Raw genomic sequence first — 20,702 nt, 5'->3', positions numbered from 1 at the left:
GGGGGTGGGGCTGTCGCCTCTGGTTTGATGCATTAAGTCACCCACTAAGAGGTCCCCTGTGGAGTTGTGGAGCTCGGCAGCTGGGGGCGGGGAAAGGGGGAGGGAAAAGGAAAAGGGGGATAAGGGGGAGGGAAGCAGAAGGGAAGGGGGGAGGAGGAATAGAGGAGGAGGAGGAAGAAAGAGCTGGGGTGGGGATAATGAGAGGCCAGGAGGGGAGAGGAGGAGGTTGTAAAGAGGAGAGGGAGGGAAGAGGTAGGGGGAAGAGGAGGAGAGGAGCGGAGCGGGAGGGAATAAGAGGAGAGGGAATTAGAAAGAAGGAAAGAGAGGGAGAGAGAAAAGGAGGAGGACGGAGAGGGAGGAGGAAAAAGCCCCTTCTTCAGCCCCCACTGAGGAGTTGCGCAACCCGCCCGGGCTGAGATTGGCTGCCAATGAGTAAAGATGCCCCGCCCCCGACGCCCAACGGCCAATGAACGGGGGGGGGCGTGGCGTCCGCGGCCTGGGCCGCCAATGGTCGTAGGGGACCTGGGCGGGACGGCCGGGGGGCGGGGCGGCGCGGCCTGAGTCCAGGCGCGCTCTCGGTTACTTTCGCACCCGCCGCGGCGCCGGGAATTCGCAGCTCGCCACTCTGCGTTGCTATCGCCGCCGCCGCCGCCGTCTCCCGCCAGCTTTCTGCGCGCCGCAGCGTCGCTCCAATCCCTGCAGCCGGCCCGGGACGCGCTCGGTCTGTCTGGGCAGAGTGTCCCCCCTGCGGCTCCGCAGTGATGGCCACCAAGATCGACAAAGAGGCTTGCCGGGAGGCGTACAACCTGGTGCGCGACGACGGCTCGGCCGTCATCTGGTGAGGAACTTTCCATTGCTCTGCAGGCCCCGCGCCCCGAGCTCGCGATGGGCCGGGTGCACGGAGCCGTCTTCCAGATGGGACGGATTAAGGGTCATCCTGTGCTGTCTTCCGCAGCCTTAGCCCAGGACGCGTGGAAAGCCAGCGCTGGCTTCTCCCCAGCCAGAGCATCTTTTAGATTGTCCTGCGGGAAGCTCGGCACCATGCAGCTACCAACGCTGACGTGTGTGTGTGTTTTTTCTTCTCCCAATCCAAAGGGTGACTTTTAAATATGACGGCTCCACTATCGTCCCCGGCGAGCAGGGAGCAGAATATCAGGACTTCATCCAACAGTGCACAGGTAGGAGACGCGCCTTTTGGGGGAATTACTGATCTTTGGGGAAATGTGTCCCTGTCTGGGAAGGAGAGGCAGAGGCCAAACTGGGAGGAGGAGCCTGTGGCCACCTCGGGTGCCTCGGGCGCTGGAGGAACCAGGTTTGAGCGTTTTAGAACCAGAGCCTTCTCCCTTCTGGTCATTCAGAGCAACCAGAGGTGACCTCCTGGCTCCGCAGTACCCTCTCCAGCCAGCACAGCTCCTTTGCTCCCTGCGGATCACTGGTTTTCCACAGTCAACTCCCAAGGGTCCACATGCCAGTGTTCAGCCCTCTCATCTTCCCCTTTGATGGGTCAGTGAGCCAAAATAAAGGCAATCCTGGAGCTCACCGAACGAGAAACAAACTCTCACTGCACCCTCCTTTCAACCACAATCATTGTCAGTGTGCGGGCTATTTATGTGTTTTTTTTTGAAGAACATAGAGCCAGATATAAAGCCCCATATGATTCCATTTGCATGAAATTGTAGAAAAGGCAATGCTAACCTGTGGTGTGAAAAGTCAGACTAGTGGTCACTTTTGGGGACGGATTGAGATGGCCACTGACAGGGAGAGGCACATGGAAGGCTGGGGTGGGGGTGGAAAGGCCCTGTATTTCAGTCTGTGGGGTGGTGGTTACAGTGTGTGCACATATGTAAGAAATCATTAAGCAAAATGCGATTTTTAAACGCAGTGCACTTCCCTGGTGTGTTAGATCATTAAAAGGAAGGAACACCTGAGTGTAGAACCGTACCCCTCCATGGAGGCAAAGGCTCAGCATTGCTGGTGATAGGACCCTTTGTAGCTGAGTTTAGGGAGTGGGTGGGCTCTTTCTGGCCTCTGGTCTGTAGCTTGGAAGCAGATACATTCAGACAAAGAGCGTGCAGCCTGAAGGTTAGGGCGGGGACTCTGAGTCAGCCGGCTGGGTGGGTTTGAATCCCCAAGTGGCCACTTCCTCGCTGTATGATTTGGGGCAAATTAACCTCCCAGGGCCTTGGTTTCCTCACCTGTAACCTTGGAGGGCTGTTGTGAGTGTGAGTGAGTCAATGGGTGCCACGTGCTCAGAACCGCGCCCATACAAACTACATGGTCATTTCTGAAATAAATAAAACTACAAAATTGTGCCAAGCATCACGGGACTGCTCCTTCCCTTAACTGCTTCCTTAATCAAATGATATTTAGCCTATTTCAAATAATATTTTTGAAGTGTGTGCTATGGGCTGAGTTAGTACTAGGGTTTTTGGTGTGTGTGTGTGTGTTTTAATGTTTTCCCAATTAAAAAAATGTCTCCCTGAGCGCTGTCTCTGGATATTCACTCATTGCCTTTGTAAAGGATTGGTTCAAAATACTGGGTGCATAAAATGCTATAACAATTCAGATTTCATAAGGCGCACAGGGCCTCATACAGAGAGTGGGTGGGGTCAGGATTTGGACTCAGGGGCCCTGTTTCCACCACTTCCATCCTTCCACCACAGTGGCGGATGCTTTTGCAAGTAGAATAAGTGCAAACTCTTGACTTTCTCCCGATTGGGTGCACAGCTAGGAGACTCAGCAGTATTTTTTTGCCTTGCCAGCTCTGAAGCTTTGTCTCACAGTCCAGCTTCCCTCTGTCCTGAACTTGGGGACAGTAAATTAGCAGCTTCTTTCCTCCTACTGGCCATCCATCACGACCCCTCCCCCCGCATTAGACGGGTTCCCCCTCTGAAGCTATTGTTCTCTCCACCAAGTAGGAGAAGGTGACCTGGGGAAGACAGGCCATCCGGTCAATAGATTCCTAACACATGCTCCTGGCCCTTGGGCCTGCAGAGCTGGAAGGACTTGCTTGGGTCAGAGAACACTTCCTTCCTCCCTTGGGCTTTGTGGGTTTTCTACGCTGACCCTTCCCCCAAGCACAGGCATGGGAGTGGGGAGTGTCTGGCGGCCGAACTAAAAATGCCTTCCCTGCGGCTTGTTGATCTTATGAATGGACCATGGGATCCGAAAGCTCCGTCCGCTTTGGCTGAAGTCCGCCTTCCTTCCTCGTCCATCTGTTGGACAAATGTAAAGGCGAGTTGTGGGCGCTGTGTCTGCTCTGGTTCCTCTCGGAAAAGCTTGTTCCTTCCCACTGCTCTGTCCTCCTAACCCAATGTCAAAAGAATCGGAACACGAACTATAACTTTATCCATCAGTCCCTGCACTTGGCATGCCTTGTCTTTGTTACTGAGATTGTTCTCCTTCCACAGATGTGGAAACCAAAGCCCAGAGAGGTTAAGTGACTTGCTTGAGATCACACAGCTAAACTGGCTCCAAGGCCCATGCTCTTGGCCTCTTCACTCTAAGGAAGTGGTTTAGATTCTCATCTCCAAGCCTTGAGGCTTCTTCAGTGGTCCAGCAGGTTCTGATGGGAGCTTGTGGGATTGTTTGCAGTTACAAAACATATGTTTGCCCGTTTGCATGATGCAGGGAGGGCACTTTGGGGCCCTAATTCCCAGCCAGGTGTCCTGACAGGCCTGAGGGTCCCTCTAGAACGGGCTTCCTGTCCCCAAACATCTCACAAGGCGCACAGAGGACCTGGAAGTCTGCAAAGCGCAGCTGGTGTCTGCCTCGTCACTCTGGGGCTGTAGGGATGGGAGTGTGGGTTTCCTCCTGGGCGCTCTCCTCTCTGACAGTCCTTCCTGAGTCATTATTTCTCTGAAACACCCTCCTTCTCCTCTCTCCTCTCTGGCTACTGTCTTCCTTCTCCTGTCCTTCCCTAGCATTTTCCAGAATGGAATCTGCCTGCCCAGTCTCCCGCTCTCATCTCTCCTCAGCCCCCAAACCTGACTCCTTGTCCACTGCAGCTGTTTTATGGAAAGTTCTGCGCCCTTCTCTCCTGTTTCTTTCTGCTGGCAGGATATGGACCCTCTGGGGCCCTGCACTGGCTCTTCTGGCGCATGGACACACCTGGCACCTCCTCCTTCACTAGCCGTTCACCATCTCTGCTCTTGCTTCCACCCCATGCTTGCATGTGGCCAGAGGTCTTTTAGGTGCAATGAGAGAAACCCTGTGCAGACTGGCTTAAGCCAGTGGTTCTCAACCTTGGCTGCACATTAGAATCACCTGGGAATCTTTTTAAAAATCCTGATTTCTGGGCCTCATCCTCCGGAAAGTCTGTTTCTTTGTTATGGGGTGGGGCCACAACATTAATAACAAAGAAACAGAATTTCCGGAGGATGAGGCCCAGAAATCAGGATTTTAAAAAGATTCCCAGGTGATTCTAATGTGCAGCCAAGGTTGAGAACCACCGGCTTAAGCAAAAAAATTTATTGGTCCGTAGCAAGTCCAGGGAAGTGCTACTTCAGGTGAGGATGCCTAAACTCAAGCCCCCTTTCCTCCTGGCTCTGCCTTCCTCCTTTATCACCCTTCCTGTGGTCAAGAGAGTAGGCTCCCCCTGAGTGATGATAGCTGGCCTCCAGCTGCCCCAGCTTCCAGGCCATGGATAGAGCCACCCCTCTGGGGAGAGAGAGCCCCTTTGCCAATGATTTTGGGAGTCTCCAAACTCTCCATAGCCTGGCTGTGTTCATGTGCCCATCCTGAACCAATTCCTGGGACTGGCTGCCTACACCTGGGTCAGTGCCCACCCCTGGAGTGAGTGAGGGTAGCCCCACCAAACACCCAGATCAGGAGACAGAGGGTGGCTTCCTAAGGGAAGAGTGTGGGGGGTGGGAGTGCATACTGATTCTAGAAGAGGGGCAAACCAAAAACAAGTCCCTTGCCCCTTACCCTCCCCCTTTTATTGTAAGAGTCTCTTAGCCTTTGTTCTTTCTTGTCTTATAATCATTCTTACACCCCCTCCCCAATTGCTAGATTAACTCTTCCTAATGCACATATCACTCCTCTGCTCATTAACCTTCTATGACTCCCCTGTGCCCATTGATTAAAGCACAGGTTGTCTGATTGGCATTCCAATCAGTTTGTCTCCACCCATATCTCCTGCCCAGTAGCTCCCCACACCCTTCCGTGTGCACCTGCAGCCTGACACTAACACTCCCAGCCTTTAGGACTTTGATGTTGGAGATTCCCTCCAGGTGGAATTCCCCTTTTATTCCTCAGCCCATCTAGGATTCAGCCACCCACCAGCCTAGTGCTAGCCCCCCCCTTTTTTTTTTATTTCAACAGCCAGGACACTTGGGAATCAGAAACGCTCTAGATTCACATCCCAACTCTGTCTCTCCCCTGCTGTGTGTCCTTGGGCAAGGACATCCCTTCCTCTGTGCCTCATTTTTCTGGTCTGTAAAATGGGGATCCTGATAGTCCCTCTTTCTGAGAGTGACTGGGAAGGCTACATATATTACATCTAAAATGAGAGCACAGGCCCCCAATGCACGTTGGCTATCGTTACTGTTACTTTATATCATTGTTTTTACTTTTATAGCACTTACAGTGACATTGTGCTTTCTGTTCTGCATGCTCCAGCTCAGCACACAGTAAGCCCGCAATCCCAGGTTAGCTCACAGTAGGTGCTCGGCCCTAGGCTGGCATGCAATAGGCATCAGGCTCCATCTGGGCACACATTAGACCTTTGACCCAAGTTCCATGTGCAGCGTGGTAAGAGGTGGTTAGCTCAGTCATTAGACGTTTTGGCTGCACTGGACGGTCTGGGTTCCCATACTTGCCAGTCATGTGACCTGGAGCAGGTGAGTTAGCCACCTGGTCATCCTTCTGCTATGATGTGGTCATTAGGAGGATTAAGGAAGCAAGTCTGTGGTACCTAGAACATAGTAAGTGCTCCGTAAATGCTAATGACTGTGGTTCTCTTATTGGTGGAATTTAATCAGTGTTGAAGTAGTGTATGTGGTCTGAGCACCAGAAAGGTGGGAGGTCTGAGCTGCTGGGTGGTCTCTGGTTCCCCTGACAGAGCCACCGAACCAGGAGAAGCGGGGGCTCCGCTGACAGAGGTCACAGGAAAGGAGCCATTTTTCATACTGACCGGACACGACTTCTCTGGTCGAAGCAGAAAGGGCTTACGGATCACCTACATGTGAGGAGGCAGTGGCTTGGGCTCTCTGTGAAATCACATTCTGTTTTCCCACCTTACATGTAATACCTGTGTGGTTTTTTAAAAAAATATACTTTTATTGATTTCAGAGAGGAAGGGAGAGAGAGTCAGAAACATCAATGATGAGAGAGAATCATTGGCTGCCTCCTGCATACCTCACACTGGGGATTGAGCCTGCAACCTGGGCATGTGCCCTGACCGGGAATTGAACCGTGACCTCCTGGTTCATAGGTTGAGGCTCAACCCCTGAGCCACGCCGGCCGAGCTGTAATACCTGTTTCTTCTAGAATATTCAGAAACTATGATTAAGAAAAAAGAAGAGAATAAAAATCAGTTATAGTTACGATGCAGAAATTTGTTCATTCATTTGTTGGGTCCTTCATTCTCTCCTTCCTTTCTCTCCCCTCCCTTCTTATCTCCCTCCCTCCAATGGACATGACTGGCTACTCTGTAGGGTCCTATTTTAGGCGCCGAGAATGAAGATAGAAGCAATGAAGGCCCCTGCCCTCGTGAAGCAGATTGCCCTGCCATTGCCCTGCCTTTAAAGTGGCTGCATGATGTTCCCTCATATAAATGTAACCTTGTTTAATCATTCCTTTATGGATGGACCTCGGAGTACTCAGTTGTAAGCAGTTTTATTTTGGAAAGAATCCAGGCATCTGGGAATGAATCCAGTTTTCTGTTGGCGTAAATTTTAGAGCCGATTGGTTATAAGCATTAATGGGGGAGCCAGGTGTCTTGCCTTGACTTGCACCCTTGCTGCATGACCTTAGGCAGATCTCCCAGATTCTCTGTTTCCTCATCTGTAAGACGGGGATAATGATTGCACATAATGCCCGGGGATATTGTAAGGATAAATTGACATGATGCATATAAAACTTGCAGGGCAACGCCTGGTATAGAATCAGTGCTCAATAAATGTGGCTAATATAGCACCTTCTTAGAAGGTGTTGTACATCAGTGAACAAGTTGAAATAAACTTGCTGTGTGGGGTGGCTACCAGAAAAGGTGCATTCATAGGGCGCAACGCCAGCATGAAGTCTGATTTGGGGTAGATGCACTGTGATGTGGGTGGGGTGATGATCTGGGTATAGATGATATTCCCATGATGCTGTGGTAAGCCTACAGTGCTCAGCTTAAAATGTCACTCAGAGAGAGATGTGGGGGTTTTATGTTTTTGTGTGTTCCTCTTTCCATTCTTTGGCGGAACTTCTCCTTCTTATTCACAGTAATCCTGCTTAGCCAATGTAGTTTCAGTGTGGCTGACCCTGCCCCTCCCTATTGGGAGGGTACATCAGAGTAAGCTATCCCCTCTGTTAACAAATTGGTTCAGGTTGGGCCCATGTGACTCAAGTCAAGCCAATCAGATTCATCTCTGAGACTTTGGATAGAGTTGTTGGGAAAGAATCCCTTTGTCTTTCTCTGGGGCTAAGGCATGTAAGCATAATAAAAGCTTGGCACTTGCAGGACCCATCTACCGTTTGGAGAGAGAACCTGTCTAAGAACTCAGGAACAGAGGCAAAGATAGGGAATGGAGACCACATGACATGGCTTAAACTCGTGGATCCAGCCATTTGAATTGTTTTGAGCCAATTGAATTTTTTCCTTAAGCCACCTTGGCCGAGTTCTTTATCATTTCCATCTAAAAAGTCCTGGCCATAGTCCCCAGGGTAGGCAGGTGGTAACAGGCCAAGAGAGGAGAATCCAGGTTGGGTAAGGAATTTAAAACCTCTCATGTAAGAATTGACTGAGGAGATTGGGCATATTCAACCTGGAGGAGGGACACCTCAGGGACATGAATGTTGTCTTCAGATGTTTGCAGAGCTGACATTTGAAAGATAGGAACATCTTCAACCCCATGTGGTAGAGGTGGACCAAGCAGTAGAAGTTTCAGGGATAGATTTTGGGTTCATGTGAGGAAGAACTGTCCTCAAGTTAGGATGGGCCATCACTGGAGGTAGTGAGACCCTCATTGTGGAAGTTATGTCAGGAGAAGTTACTTGGCCACTTGACATAGATGTTTAAGAAAGGGATTGAAAGCCCCGGCCTGCCTATTGAAGAGGTACAGGTGTGATTCTGGTCAAGGGCACGTACCTGGGTTGCAGGTTTGATCCCTGGCCCTGACCAGGGCTTGTGCAGGAGGCAACCAGTCAATGTGTCTCTCTCACGTTGATGGTTCTCTCTCTCTCCCCCTCCCTCCTTCCCTCCCCCTTTCTCTTTCTCACTCATATCCCTCCCTCCCTCTCTCCTTTCCACTCTATCTAAAAGCAATGAAAAAACACCCTCGGTGACGATTAAGGGAAAAAAAAAAAAAAAAGGAAGGCCTTGAAAGAGGCCCTCCTTGACTGTGCACATTCTTCTCTCTCACAGCCCCTCCCCTGGTGATTCTACATCAGGAAGAGTGACAAAATGCATTAACGTGGACCTGGGCGATTTCCCTCTAGCAGGGGGTCAGCCTTTCCTGGTACTGAGATTGGCCTTGGGATGATTCCTACGGAAAATGGGGATGTGTTTACTGTTAAAGGAAAAAATTATTCATTCTGGCACTTGTTAAAGAATGGTAAGGCATTCTTTATTCAGGGGAACTGTTGTGATAGGTGTAGGGGGCCACTGCAATGAGATTTCGCAGTAGGGGAGAAAAATTGGGCTTAGCTCTGAATACAACAAGGAGAAATTGTCTTGTGAGTCTAAGGGAATATGCGGGCAAAGGAAGCTTTTAAGTCTCTGGCAGTGCTTTGGACATTGTAAAGTGCTAAACAGCCTGTCAGTTATGCATTTAACAAACATGCACGGAGCACTGGCTTTGTTCCAGAAACAACGTTGGGTTATGGTTTCTCAGTAGAACTCTGGAGGGCTAGGAGCCATTGCCTTCATAGTGTTCGGCAACCTTCAGTCTCCGCTGCCTTCTCTCCCCACACCTGTTCCTGGCAGGTCCAGGGCCACACGGAGTGGTTTGTGTCATAAAGTGCATGGGCGATGGCACTCTCTTTTAGATCGCCTCTTGGTGATATTTGTGCTTGCTTTTGAGTTTGTGGCCACATCTTCCATGGGGAAGGTTGCTAGAGGTCTATCTTCCTGGTAAGTAGGTGTCTCTTGTTCAGAAAAAGTGTTCAATTAATTGAATTGAATTGAGTGTTTGATACTTGCAACTCTTTAGGAGTTAACAAACTTTTTGAAAGTATTGCTTGTGGGTTGTGCAGATATTATGTTCACCTACTTACCTCCTTTCTTTTCTTTACCTCATTATAGTTTGACTAGAGGCCTGGTGCACGAAATTTGTGCACGGAGGGGCGGGTGTCCCTCAGCCCAGCCTGCACCCTCTCCAGTCTGGGACATTCCTCTCACAATCCGGGGCCGCTGGCTCCTAACTGCTCACCTGCCAGATTGCCCCTAACCACTCTGCCTGCTGGCCTGATCGTCCCCAACTGCCCCTCCCTGCCAGCCTGATTGACTCCAACTGCCCCCCCCCCCCGCCGGCCTGATTGCCCCCAACTGCCCCCCTCCCCCGCTGGCCTGATCGCCCCCCAACTGCCTCCCTCTGCCAGCCTGATCGCTCCCGGGCTGCAGCCTGGCTGGTCCCCATTCCTCTCTCGTGAGCTCATATGTGCCTGGCTGGTCCCCATTCCTCTCTCCCCAGTGTTGAGTGTTTGAGCCTTTACGGCGTGAGGGCGTGATGACCATTTACATATTAGCTCTTTATTATATAGAATGGACCATGACACCCAGAGCATGAGACCCCATGCATAGGTCTTTGGTTATCTTCTGGTTGCCAAATTTAGTGGCCATTTCTTTGTCTTTACTCCACTTTACCCTCCTCAAGCATTTGTCAGTGACCTTTAGTTACAGAAAATATAATTTCCTTCCCTTTGTTTCTGCCCTGCAGTGCTCCCTTCGTGCACTCTCTGTGTTTCTCATCTCTGTTCTCACTTCCTCCTGCCAGTTCTCCTTTCCCTGCTGCCCCGTAAGTGTAGATGTTTCCTGGGGCTCCACCCTTCTCACGGTGTTCCCTTCTCTAGGGCGCTTGTTGAGTGTCTATTGTGTGTCAAGCCCTTACTGTGAGCACTAAGTTGGGCACTTTCCCTGACTCCAGTGAATGTGCAATCCAGGCAGAGGTGGCTTCTGAACTATGCATCAGGTTGCATCAGCTCCTCACCCCTTAAGAACCTTTTGTAGTTTTTGCCCATAAGGCCCAAATGCTTAGAGATGACATGGATGGCCCTTATGGTGGGATGCTATTAGGCAAATGGTTTCTAGTGCTTGATGTGACTTCCAGGTCATCCCAGGAGAGGTGGGCTTTGGAATGTGCAGCTCTTAACAAGCATGTGCCTGTTAGCTACAAGCCGTCTGTGTTCCTGGAGGATATATATATATCAAGCCCTCATTCCCTTTTGGGTGCGGACATCCACCAACTTGCCCAAGTTGTCCGTAAGTTCCTTTAATAAACTCTTTGGTCGAATTCTGGAGTCTCTTTCTTTGGTCCCTTGGCCGTGTTCTCCTTTGAGGCCCAGTTCCAGTACACCTGGGGGAATTTTACTGACAGATGGTCATCAGCTAACGTCCCTCCCAAAAGACATGTTCCCCACACAAGGATTCAGACCTCATGGATGTCCTAATGCCAGGCACTGCATGGAGCTTTGCATGTATTGTCTCATCTAAAATTTTTCTCATCCATGAGGGACGTAATGGAAAAGGACAATGACACCCGTGAGTGGGAGTTATCCCCGTTTTACTGATGAGGAATCATGGTGTCCCTGGAGTCAAAAGTCACATGCTTGAGGTGGCACAGTCGGTGGAAAAGCTGGACTTTGAAACCAAATCTGTGTCCGAGGTTCCTAGCTCCCCCCTGCACTGTGCTGCCCTCCTCTCCCCCTTTCTCACAACTTGTGGACAGTGTTCCTGCCCTGTCCTCATCCATTTTGCCTTCCGGGAGGACGTCTCTATATCCATCAAGGCCCGTCGTAAATAACCCCTCTGCTCAGACGCCTTCCTTGCCTTTGTGATGTCACCTCATTGTGCACTCAGTGGTTGTGTGCTTGTCTGTTTCTTTCTCTCTCTCTCTTTTTTTTTTTCCCAATGTATTTTTATTGATTTCAGAAGGGAGAGGGGGAGAGAGATAGAAACATCAATGATGAGAGAGAATCATTGGTTGGCTACCTCCTGCATGCCCCCGACTGGGGATCGAGCCCACAACCCCGGGCATGTGCCCTTGACCAGAATCGAACCCTGGACCCTGCAGTCCCCAGGTTGACGCTCTATCCACTGAGCCAAACCGGCCAGGGCTTGTCTGTTTCTTTAATGCCATGGTGAGGTCCCGGAAAGAGGGATTTTGTCACTCTGGTGGCAGCGTCCTCAGTGGGGAATCCCTACTCCTCAGGGTTAGCCAGTCCCAATCTCTTTTTTCTCAGTGTGTGTGTTGCTCCCTTGTGTGGGCCCAAGTCATGGGCTGCAACACTTACAATTCCCCAAGTTATATGCACACGAGCATTCCTGTATCTGTCACCTGTCTTCCTGCTAGAGTCAGCTCCTAGGGTAGGGGCCGAATCCTGGTCTCTGTTTTTTTGCTGTGCCGTCAGCACCTAGAACAGCACCTGGCATTCTCCCCAGACGCTGTGGAGTCTATCAATGACCATAGATAAATGGACATAGATGCATGAATGCCAGTCCCCTGATGCAGGCAGGAGGCTCCCTGGCTGGTGCCCTGCCCTCACTGGGCTCTGGCCCAGGTCTCCTGCCCAGAGCCACTGCATGCCTACATTCCTCACCGATTTAATTTTATGTGTTTTGGCTTTTCAGCTTCAGCTCAGTGGGCACAGCAGGGACAAGTCCCCAGAGGCCTGTGTCTGAAGGCAGGGCAGGTACTTCAGCATTTTGTATTTTATTTCATCAGTGCATTTTCAAATTAACCTGCTTTAGATCATGTTTCAGTTCTGGACTTAGTTTATGGTTATCTATCTCATTTTTTTCTTGTGCACGTATTCTTATTTTATTGTCTATGCATTTGTGTAAGTTTCTTTGCCAATAATCGGTAATAATAATACTTTAAAAAATAATGGTGAGCACTGCACCTTTATTGTGCCAGGCATTGCGTGAGTTTCCTATGGCTGCTGTAACAAATTTCCACAAACTTAAAACAACATAATTTTATCATCTTACAGTTCGGGGGGTCAGAAGCCCCAAATCGGTCTCACTGGGATAAAATCAAGGTGCCAGCAGGGCTGGTTTTGAGGAGAAAACCCACTTCCTTGCCTTTTTCAGCTTCTAGAGACACCCACATTCCTTGGCTCATGGCTCCTTCCTCGTGCAATGGCAGGTTGAGTTCTCACAATGCCTTCTCTCTGGTTCTGATTCTCCTACCTCCCTCTTCTTCCTTTGAGGATGCTTGTGGGTCTGCCTAGATCAGCGGTTCTCAACCTGTGGGGTCGCAACCCCTTTGGGGGTTGAATGACCCTTTCACAGGGGTCCCCTAAGACCATCGGAAAACACATATATAATTACGTATTGTTTTTGTGATTAATCACTATGCTTTAATTATGTTCAATTTGTAACAATGAAAATACATCCTGCATATCAGATATTTACATTACGATTCATAACAGTAGCAAAATTACAGTTATGAAGTAGCAACGAAAATAATTTTATGGTTGGGGGTCACCACTGCATAAGGAACTGTATGAAAGGGTCGCGGCATTAGGAAGGTTGAGAACCACTGGCCTAGATCATCCAGCATCATCTCTGCATGTTGAGGTTCTTACCTTAGTTAGTTACATTTGCAAAGTCCCTCTTGCATTGCCAGCTCACATAGTTACAGGCTCTGGAGGATGCAGGCAGCTCTGGGGCCACTGTTGTACCAGCCACGGTCATCTAATCATGATTTCATTTCATCTGCACCCTGACCTAGTGGGGTAGACCCTATTGTTATTCCCAATTCATTGATGGGAAAATTGAGGCTCAGAGCCGTGAAAGCACTGGCCCAAGGCTGCACAGGGGCTGAGTTGTGTCCAGTGCCTGCGTTCCTGACGTCCTGCTGCTTTTTGACACTTGCAGCTGGAATTCTTTTTTTTTTTTTTTTTAAATACATTTTATTGATTTTTTACAGAGCGGAAGGGAGAGGGATAGAGAGTTAGAAACATCGATGAGAGAGAAACATCGATCAGCTGCCTCCTGCACACTCCCTACTGGGGATGTGCCCGCAACCAAGGTACATGCCCTTGACCGGAATCGAACCTGGGGCCCTTTGGTCTGCAGGCCGACGCTCTATCCACTGAGCCAAACCAGCCAGGGCTGGAATTCTTTTGAAACAAGGAAAGAAGACCATAGTCAAGCTCCTTTTTCCTCTGTTTTCAGTTATATTGAGACATAATTGACATACATCATTGCATAACTCTAAGGTATACAGCATGATGGTTTAATTTTTCATATACAGGGGTGGGCAAAGGTAGGTTTGCATTTGTTTGCATGGAAAAAGGCATGCAGGTTATGATTTTAATAATACAAGAATAAACTGTGGCGTACTCATAATTGTAAATCTAATTTTGCCCTCTCCTGTGTCGTGAAATGCCGTTAACATTCATTGTTTGATATAGACATGATAACAAGAAAAGGAAAAAAATATTTCTCCTTGTGATGAGAACTGTTAGGGTCTCCTCCCCTAACAACTTTCCACAAGCTCTTTTCTTGACAGGTCAGGGACAGCCCTCAGGCCAGGGCCTCTGGCTGGTGTCATGTTTGTAGGAACAGGCAGCTCAGAGGCAGTTTCTCTGCCTTTGTTGAAGTGGGAAGCCTGTGATGGTCTCTGGGGAGTAAGGCTGTAATTCAACCGCCTTTATCCTTCCCAGCGTGAAATTCTGACTTCACTACTTTTGTCTGAAAGGGTGGCCCTTGGAGGTCATCTGATATGACCTAGAAGTAGTTTTCTTCCCTTTTTTTGCTATAATGACTATAGAATGGAGTATATTATTCGTGGTTTGCAAATGAAGGAAGCTGCTGCCGCAGGCAGGCCAGGGGCCCTGTGGGTCACGCAGGGGCTTCTGGGGAGGAGTGAGAAGAGCCAGGCTTGTTGCAGCCCCTGTGTGAGCCCAGGCGGTCGCAGCCCCTCTGGCCCTGCCCACAGAGGAGGGCCTGTGTTCACCCTACGAGCTCTCGCAGCCCCAAACTGTGCCGCCTGCTCTGTTCCTGATTTGGCAAAGCTGGCTGCACCTGACTCCAGAAAAGTAACTTCCTCTCTTCCTTGGCGATTTGTAATTACTCATTCATCCAACACGTTTAAACCGAGGACTATTATGTGCCAGGGACTCTGGGTCCTGGGGAAGTTGAGTGATTTAAGTCACAGAGTTTGCATTCTGTTGGAAGTACAGGGACAGATAATAGACAAGATAGCAAGTGCTCTCTCAGGAGATGAGCACCATAAAAAAAATAAAATGGGCGACAGATGGACTACAGGGAAGCCACCGTTAGCAAGGCTGGTCTGGTGAGAAAGGAGGTGACACCAAGGAGAGATCTGAATGAGAAGGAACCAGACATGCAGGTTATCTGGGTGAGGAGTGGGCCCAGCAAAAGGGAAGGCCCTCAAACCATCTATATATTTATTATTTTATTTTTATTGATTTCAGAGAGGAAGGGAGAGGGAGAGAGAGATAGAAACATCAATGATGAGAGAGAATCATTGATCGGCTGCCTCCTGCACATCCTCTACTGGGGATCGAGCTCACAACCCAGGCATGTGCCCTTGACCGGAATCGAACCTGGGACCCTTCAGTCCACAGGCCGAAGCTGTATCCACAGAGCCAAACCAGCCAGGGCCCATCTATATATTTAAAAGTCTAAGTGACCAGTCGACCGAACAACAAGTTGACCTGTTGCTATGACTCACACTGACCACCAGGAGGCAGACGCTCAATGCAGGAGCTGCCCTCTGGTGGTCCGTGCACTCCCACAGTGGGAGCACTGCTCGACTGATCTATGGGCACCAGGTGGCCGGGCTCGCTGTTGGCGAGCACTGCTGCCACGCGAGCCTCTCTTGATCGGGACTGACTGGGCGAGAGCCTGCAGTAGGCACGGCGGGGCCCGGGATGAGCAGGAACAGCAGGCAGGAGCCGCAGTCGGTGTTGGACTGTCGGTTTTGGCCCAATCCCCGCAGGCCACGCCAAGGGACCCCACCGTTGCATGAATCCGTGCACTGGGCCTCTAGTATATATGATAATGGTCTGGTGTCCAGAATATATAAAGAGTTCTTACAACTCGACAATAACAAGACAACAACCCAATTAAAATATGAGCAAGGGATTTGAATGGACATTTCTCCAAAGAAGATCTACAAATGGCCAATAAACACATGAAAAGATGCTCGCTATGATGAGTAATAGGGAGATGCCAATCAATCCCCAATGAGATATCATGTCCCACCTACTTGGAGGCTGTAATACAGGTGTAGGTGAGGATGTAGAGAATCGGAACCCTCTGGTGGGGATGGAAATGGTACAGCTGATGTGGCAGGTCAGTCTGAAAAGGTTAAGACTAACAATCCCACTCCTTAGTATATACCCAAGATGAATGAAAACACGTGCCCACATAAAAACTTGTACATGAATGCTCACAGTAGCATTATTCACAATAGCCCCAAACTGGAAACCACCCAGATGGCTGTCAACTGATGAATGGATAGACAAAATGTGGCCTATCCACACACTGGACTGTTATTCAGTCATAAACAGGCATGAGACACTGGTTCACCTGTAGCCTGGATGAGCCTCAGAACCACTGCGCTGAGTGAAAGAAGCCAGACGTGAAAGGTCACACATTGTATGATTCCGTTTACTTGAAGCTTTCAGAACAAGCAAATTCATGGAGATGAAAGGCAGATTAATGGTTGCCAGGGGTGGAGACGGGATGAGGAGTGACAGCGAATGGGTACAAGGTCTCCTTTTGGGGTAATGAAGTGTCCTGGAGCTAGACAGTGGTGATGATTGTACAACATTATGAATATACTGCAAATGAATGAATTGTACACTTAAAGGGTACAGTTCACAAAAGGGGTGACTTTTATGGTATGTAAATAATCTCTCTTTCTCTCTCTACCTCTCTCTATCTCTCTCTCTCTCTCTGGTTAATTCTCACCCGAGGATATCTTTTTTCCATTGATATTTAGGGAGAGTGGAAGAGAGAGGGAAAGACAGAGAGAAACATTGATGTGAGAGAAACACATCAATCAATTGGTTGCCTCCTGCAGGAGCCCAGGGTCCGGGGTGGGGAGGAGCCTGCAACCCAGGTACGTGCCCTTGCCCGGAATCAAACCCGGGACCCTTTGGTCCGCAGGCTGGCACTCTATCCACTGAGCCAAACAAGGTAGGGCAGTGGTCGGCAAACTGTGACTCGAGAGCCACATGAGGCTCTTTGGCCCCTTGAGTATGGCTGCCTCCATTTTGTTCCATAACGGTTACCGTCGCTTTCGTCATCATCACTGTCTAGCTTTTTTTGTTTTTGTTTTTTAATATATTTTTATTGATTTTAGAGAGGAAGGGAGAGAGAGATAGAAACATCAATGATGAGAAAGAATCATTGATCGGCTGCCTCCTGCACGCCCCACACTGGGGTTTGAGTCTGCAACCTGGCGAACCGTGACCTCTTGGTTGGTAGGTGGATGCTCAACCACTGAGCCACGTCGGCTGGGCTAGCTAGCGTTTTTTACCACTTGCCTAGTTCTGAAGGCTTTACCCCATCTACTAGTTCTGATGAGGACCTCCGCCCAGACACAGCGCCGTACCCTTGGCTGTGTTTTCATCCTCCGATCCAGCCCTGCACAGAGCTGGTGCTGAAATAGCTTTTATTGCCTCAATCCCCAGCATCCGAAATGAGGACTTAAAGAAAAGCGGAGGTTCTGTCTTGGATATTCGTGTGGGCTCATAGTAAGTTAATCAATAGAGTTAAATGAGTCAGCTGTAAATATGCGGGCAAACTCAAGGGCTGGGAATGTCGCTAACAGCCAGGGGGAGGGGGAGCTGTCTGTGCCTCCGTCCTCACCACTCCGGGGCTCTGAGTCAGGGACGGAGAAGCCATCTTCCAGCCCAGGGAACTGGAGACCAGAGAGGGAAGGGGTGGCTAGGACAGGGATGGTCTCTTGGTTCCCTCAGGCTGCTGAGCTTAGAGCTGGCTTTGCTCTTCTGGGTATTGTACTTGGCCTTGAGAGCCTGGAAGGTAAAGAAGAACCCCGCACATTATGCAGGCATCGCTGACTCTAGGAACAGCCTGTGGTTGGTCTCCCCTTCCCGTATGCCTTTTTAATGGGCAGATTGGTCCAGACCAGTTACTTGTTACCTGTCCCTATCTGCTCATTCCGCGGGTCTACTCCTTCCTGTTCTCTGCAGGTGGAAGCCGCACCTTTAAAATCCAGGAAGGAGATTGGTTTTATTCTTATAAAATGGCATTTCCCACTGAACGGAGGGACTGCGACGTGGCTACAGGAGATGGGCCAGAGGCTCTTGATTTACTCAGGAAGTACTATTGAGCATGACCAGTGTGTCAGGGCCATTGTGGGCACTTGAGATAGCAGGGAAGACTCCTGGCCTCCTGGAGTAGGTGTGAGCAAGCTGGAGGAGCCTTTAATCTCTTATTTTAAACACTGTAATGATAAGCTGATTATATGGCCCTTTAGCCTGTGGTAAGTCAAAAATAGAAGGGCTGGTGGAAGCAGGCGTTTTTTGAACTTGCCCGCAGAAGCTGTTGCTTTTGTCTGTCAGAGTCTCGCTAAGTTGTTAACACGAACCCCCTTGTCCTTACCCTGCTGGTAGCTGGGTGAACTCCAGGTCATCCTTCAAATCCCATATCCAACCTCACCTCCTCTGAGGAGCCTGCCTGGATCACCAACCCCAAGGCAGAGTTCATTTCCTTCTTTCTTTACGTTCTTATTCACCCTGTGATAACTCTCATTGCTACGGCTCTAACTACATTGTGCTCACATACTCCTCCCCACCCCCTCCCAGGCTAGATTGTATATTCTTTGAGCATAGGGACTGTGTCTTATTCAGCAAAGTCTCTGGATCATAGTGTCAATAAGTGTTTGTCAGATGACTAACTGACGGCAGTGGAAAACAGCAAAACTGTAAAAAGCAGATGCAAGAATGCAGAGCAGTGCATACCAGGGGTGTTTAGTGCTCAGGCAGCCAGACCCTGACTCCGCCAGGGGCCCCTGTGTGTCTTGCTGTAGGTGCTGTAATGATGTACTCAGAGCCTCCAGGAACTGCTGCAGCCACCGACCTCTAAGTCAGAGGTGGAGTCGGGTATCACACACTGACTTCCTTTTAAGGAAGTAAAAGTCATCATTACAAGAAAGGTCCTGGTTGCTGTGTCATTAGGGGAAAACCACCAGCTATCCTGATAATTTGGGTCTGCAGATCAGCCCACTCCCGGAGGGGAGGGTGCCGCAGAAGCAATCATCTTCCTTCTCCTCCGGCTATCCTGTACTCCATTTTCTGGTGCTCTCGGTCAGACCAGGAAAGCTGGGTCACCCCACTTTTAGTGTAAACTCTAAGAGGAAGGAATCATTTGGGAGGTCTCTGCTCTGAGGAACAGGGGGGCACGGTAGCAAGCTGCACACACAGTGTGATCTCAGTGCGGACTGGACTACACACAGGCGCACACCGAGTGTAGATCCCAGCAGCAAACAGAATCTCCGTCCTGCTCTCTGAGGGATGGACACAGGGCCTTTATCCTGGGATGGGTTTCCTTAATTTTTTGCTCTTTTTAATGTTTTCAGAAAAATTGTTTTGAGTGGGACAGGAGGGGTTTTACCCACCAGGGAAACAATGAAAGTCCCTTAGAAAAAGAGAGAGTGAATGAGATGGGGCTTTTCAGTAAAGATAGCTCTCCCTTTAAGGGAGGAACCCGGCTTCTCTGACCCTCAGCCTTTAGTCTCCTGGTGAGGGGGTGGGGGGTGGGGTGAGGCCCCGAGAGGACATTTTCTGCTTCCGAAGTCTTCCTCCTGCTATTCAGCCCCTGCCTGGCCCCCTTCCCTCCCCCTCCACAGCCTGCTGGGAGTGAGTGCTGGTGTGGCCACTGTCCAGCTGTCGCCTTGCCCTGGGTGGCAGGAGAACTCTTTCCCGTTTCCCTTCATACCTCCTCCAGGGAGCTGGCTTGGTGGAAGCTGACAGCTCAGCTCTTTGGTGTGTGGGTCATTTTCTCCTTACGGATCCTTGTTTGCATAACTTCTCAGGGAGTCTGTCGAGGACCGGTTGGATCTTGTGGAGCTCTGGGGCAACTTCCTCCCTGTGTTCCCTTCCCCCTTTCTCTGTCTCCTGCTGAAGTTCAGTGTTGGATGAGAAGGATAAAATGCTCAGTTCTCTCGCTCTCTCTCTCTCTCTCTCTCTCTCTCTCTCTCCTTTCTGTTGGCCAGCAGGTGGTTATTGGGTACCTACTCTGTGCCTGGCACTGTGGGATCCAACAGGAACTAGACAAATGGGAAAGTAGGTAAGAAGATCAAAATGTTCACAGGGCTTACTTAGGTGGTGAGACCCTTATTTTTGCTTATTTATATCTCTAATTAGAATAATTGTGTTTTGTGTGTAACGAAAAAAATTGTCCCAAGTATTTGCAAAAGTGCGAGCCATTTGTACACTGCTTGGCCCGTGGCAGACCCTGTCTCCTCTGGGTGTGTCCTTCTCCAGCAGGGGCTGGGGGCTGGCTTTGGGGACGGGGAGAGGGGAAGGCTAGGTCCCTGTGGGGAGAAGGCGGGGCCTCAGTCAATGTGGATCCTGTGTCGGGATCACGCTGGTGAGAATAACGGGGAGGGTTGGGCAGAATCAGCCCCTCAGGGATTCCCTGAGCCTCGGGAGCTGTCAAGTCTGGCTGGGGGAGGCAGGGGAAGCCCTCGAAAGGTTGGTGTGGATTACATGCCATTCGTAGTTTTGGGGAAAACATTAACGCAGCTCATCCTGGTGGCCTTGGTGATTCCAGAGCAGTCTGACCCACCCCTCCCCCCCTTTCCCTACCCTTCTCATGCCCTGTTGTGGTCACCTCTCCTCTCTGTGTTATTGTTTCTTCCCACGTTCCCTTGTATAGCTGCTTAGCATCGCTCCTTTGCTCCTCCCGCCTTCTCTGTCTTCCTACATCCCTCCCTCCTTTCTGATCCTAGACAGAGAGCCCAGGGGGAGGGGAGAGAGGGGAGGAAAAGGGACAGATGGAGGGAGGTGAGGGGGTGGTAAGGCAGGAGGGAACGAAGGAAAATGTAGGGTCTCGGAAGGAGGGGGCTTAGTGGAGAGCTGGAGGGAGGAAGGGGCTGCAAAGGAGAGAACTCAACACAAGGGCAGCCGGTGCTTAGAGCACTTACTCTGCGCCAGGCGGTGTCTGAGAGCCTCACCTGTGACGACTTTATGCTGTGTGTTCACTTGCTTAGTAAGTGAAGGCGAGGAGCCTGCAGGGGGAAGTAGGGCACTGAACCAGGTGAGCCCTGTCCAGGCCTCGCAGGGGGCCTTAGGGCTCGGCCAGAGCTCTCCCATGCTGCCAACCC

At 50.1% G+C, this 20,702-nt stretch overlaps 1 protein-coding gene across 1 annotated transcript in view; it reads left to right on the top strand.

Annotated features, from left to right (window-relative positions):
* The first annotated feature begins 317 nt into the window (after nt 1-317).
* Nucleotides 318-20,702, top strand: part of COTL1 (coactosin like F-actin binding protein 1) — a 41,393-nt gene continuing 21,008 nt past the window's right edge. Inside the window, exons 1-2 of the mRNA XM_081108617.1 lie at nt 318-838; nt 1,096-1,178. Of these exons, the coding sequence (XP_080964743.1) occupies nt 762-838; nt 1,096-1,178 (160 nt within the window). The 5' untranslated portion in view covers nt 318-761. The remainder of the gene's footprint in view (nt 839-1,095; nt 1,179-20,702) is intronic.

Source organism: Myotis nattereri (assembly GCF_964212035.1).
Source record: "Myotis nattereri genome assembly, chromosome: 15".
Taxonomy (NCBI): Eukaryota; Metazoa; Chordata; class Mammalia; order Chiroptera; family Vespertilionidae; genus Myotis; species Myotis nattereri.
This window is presented reverse-complemented; position numbering and strand designations above follow the sequence as displayed.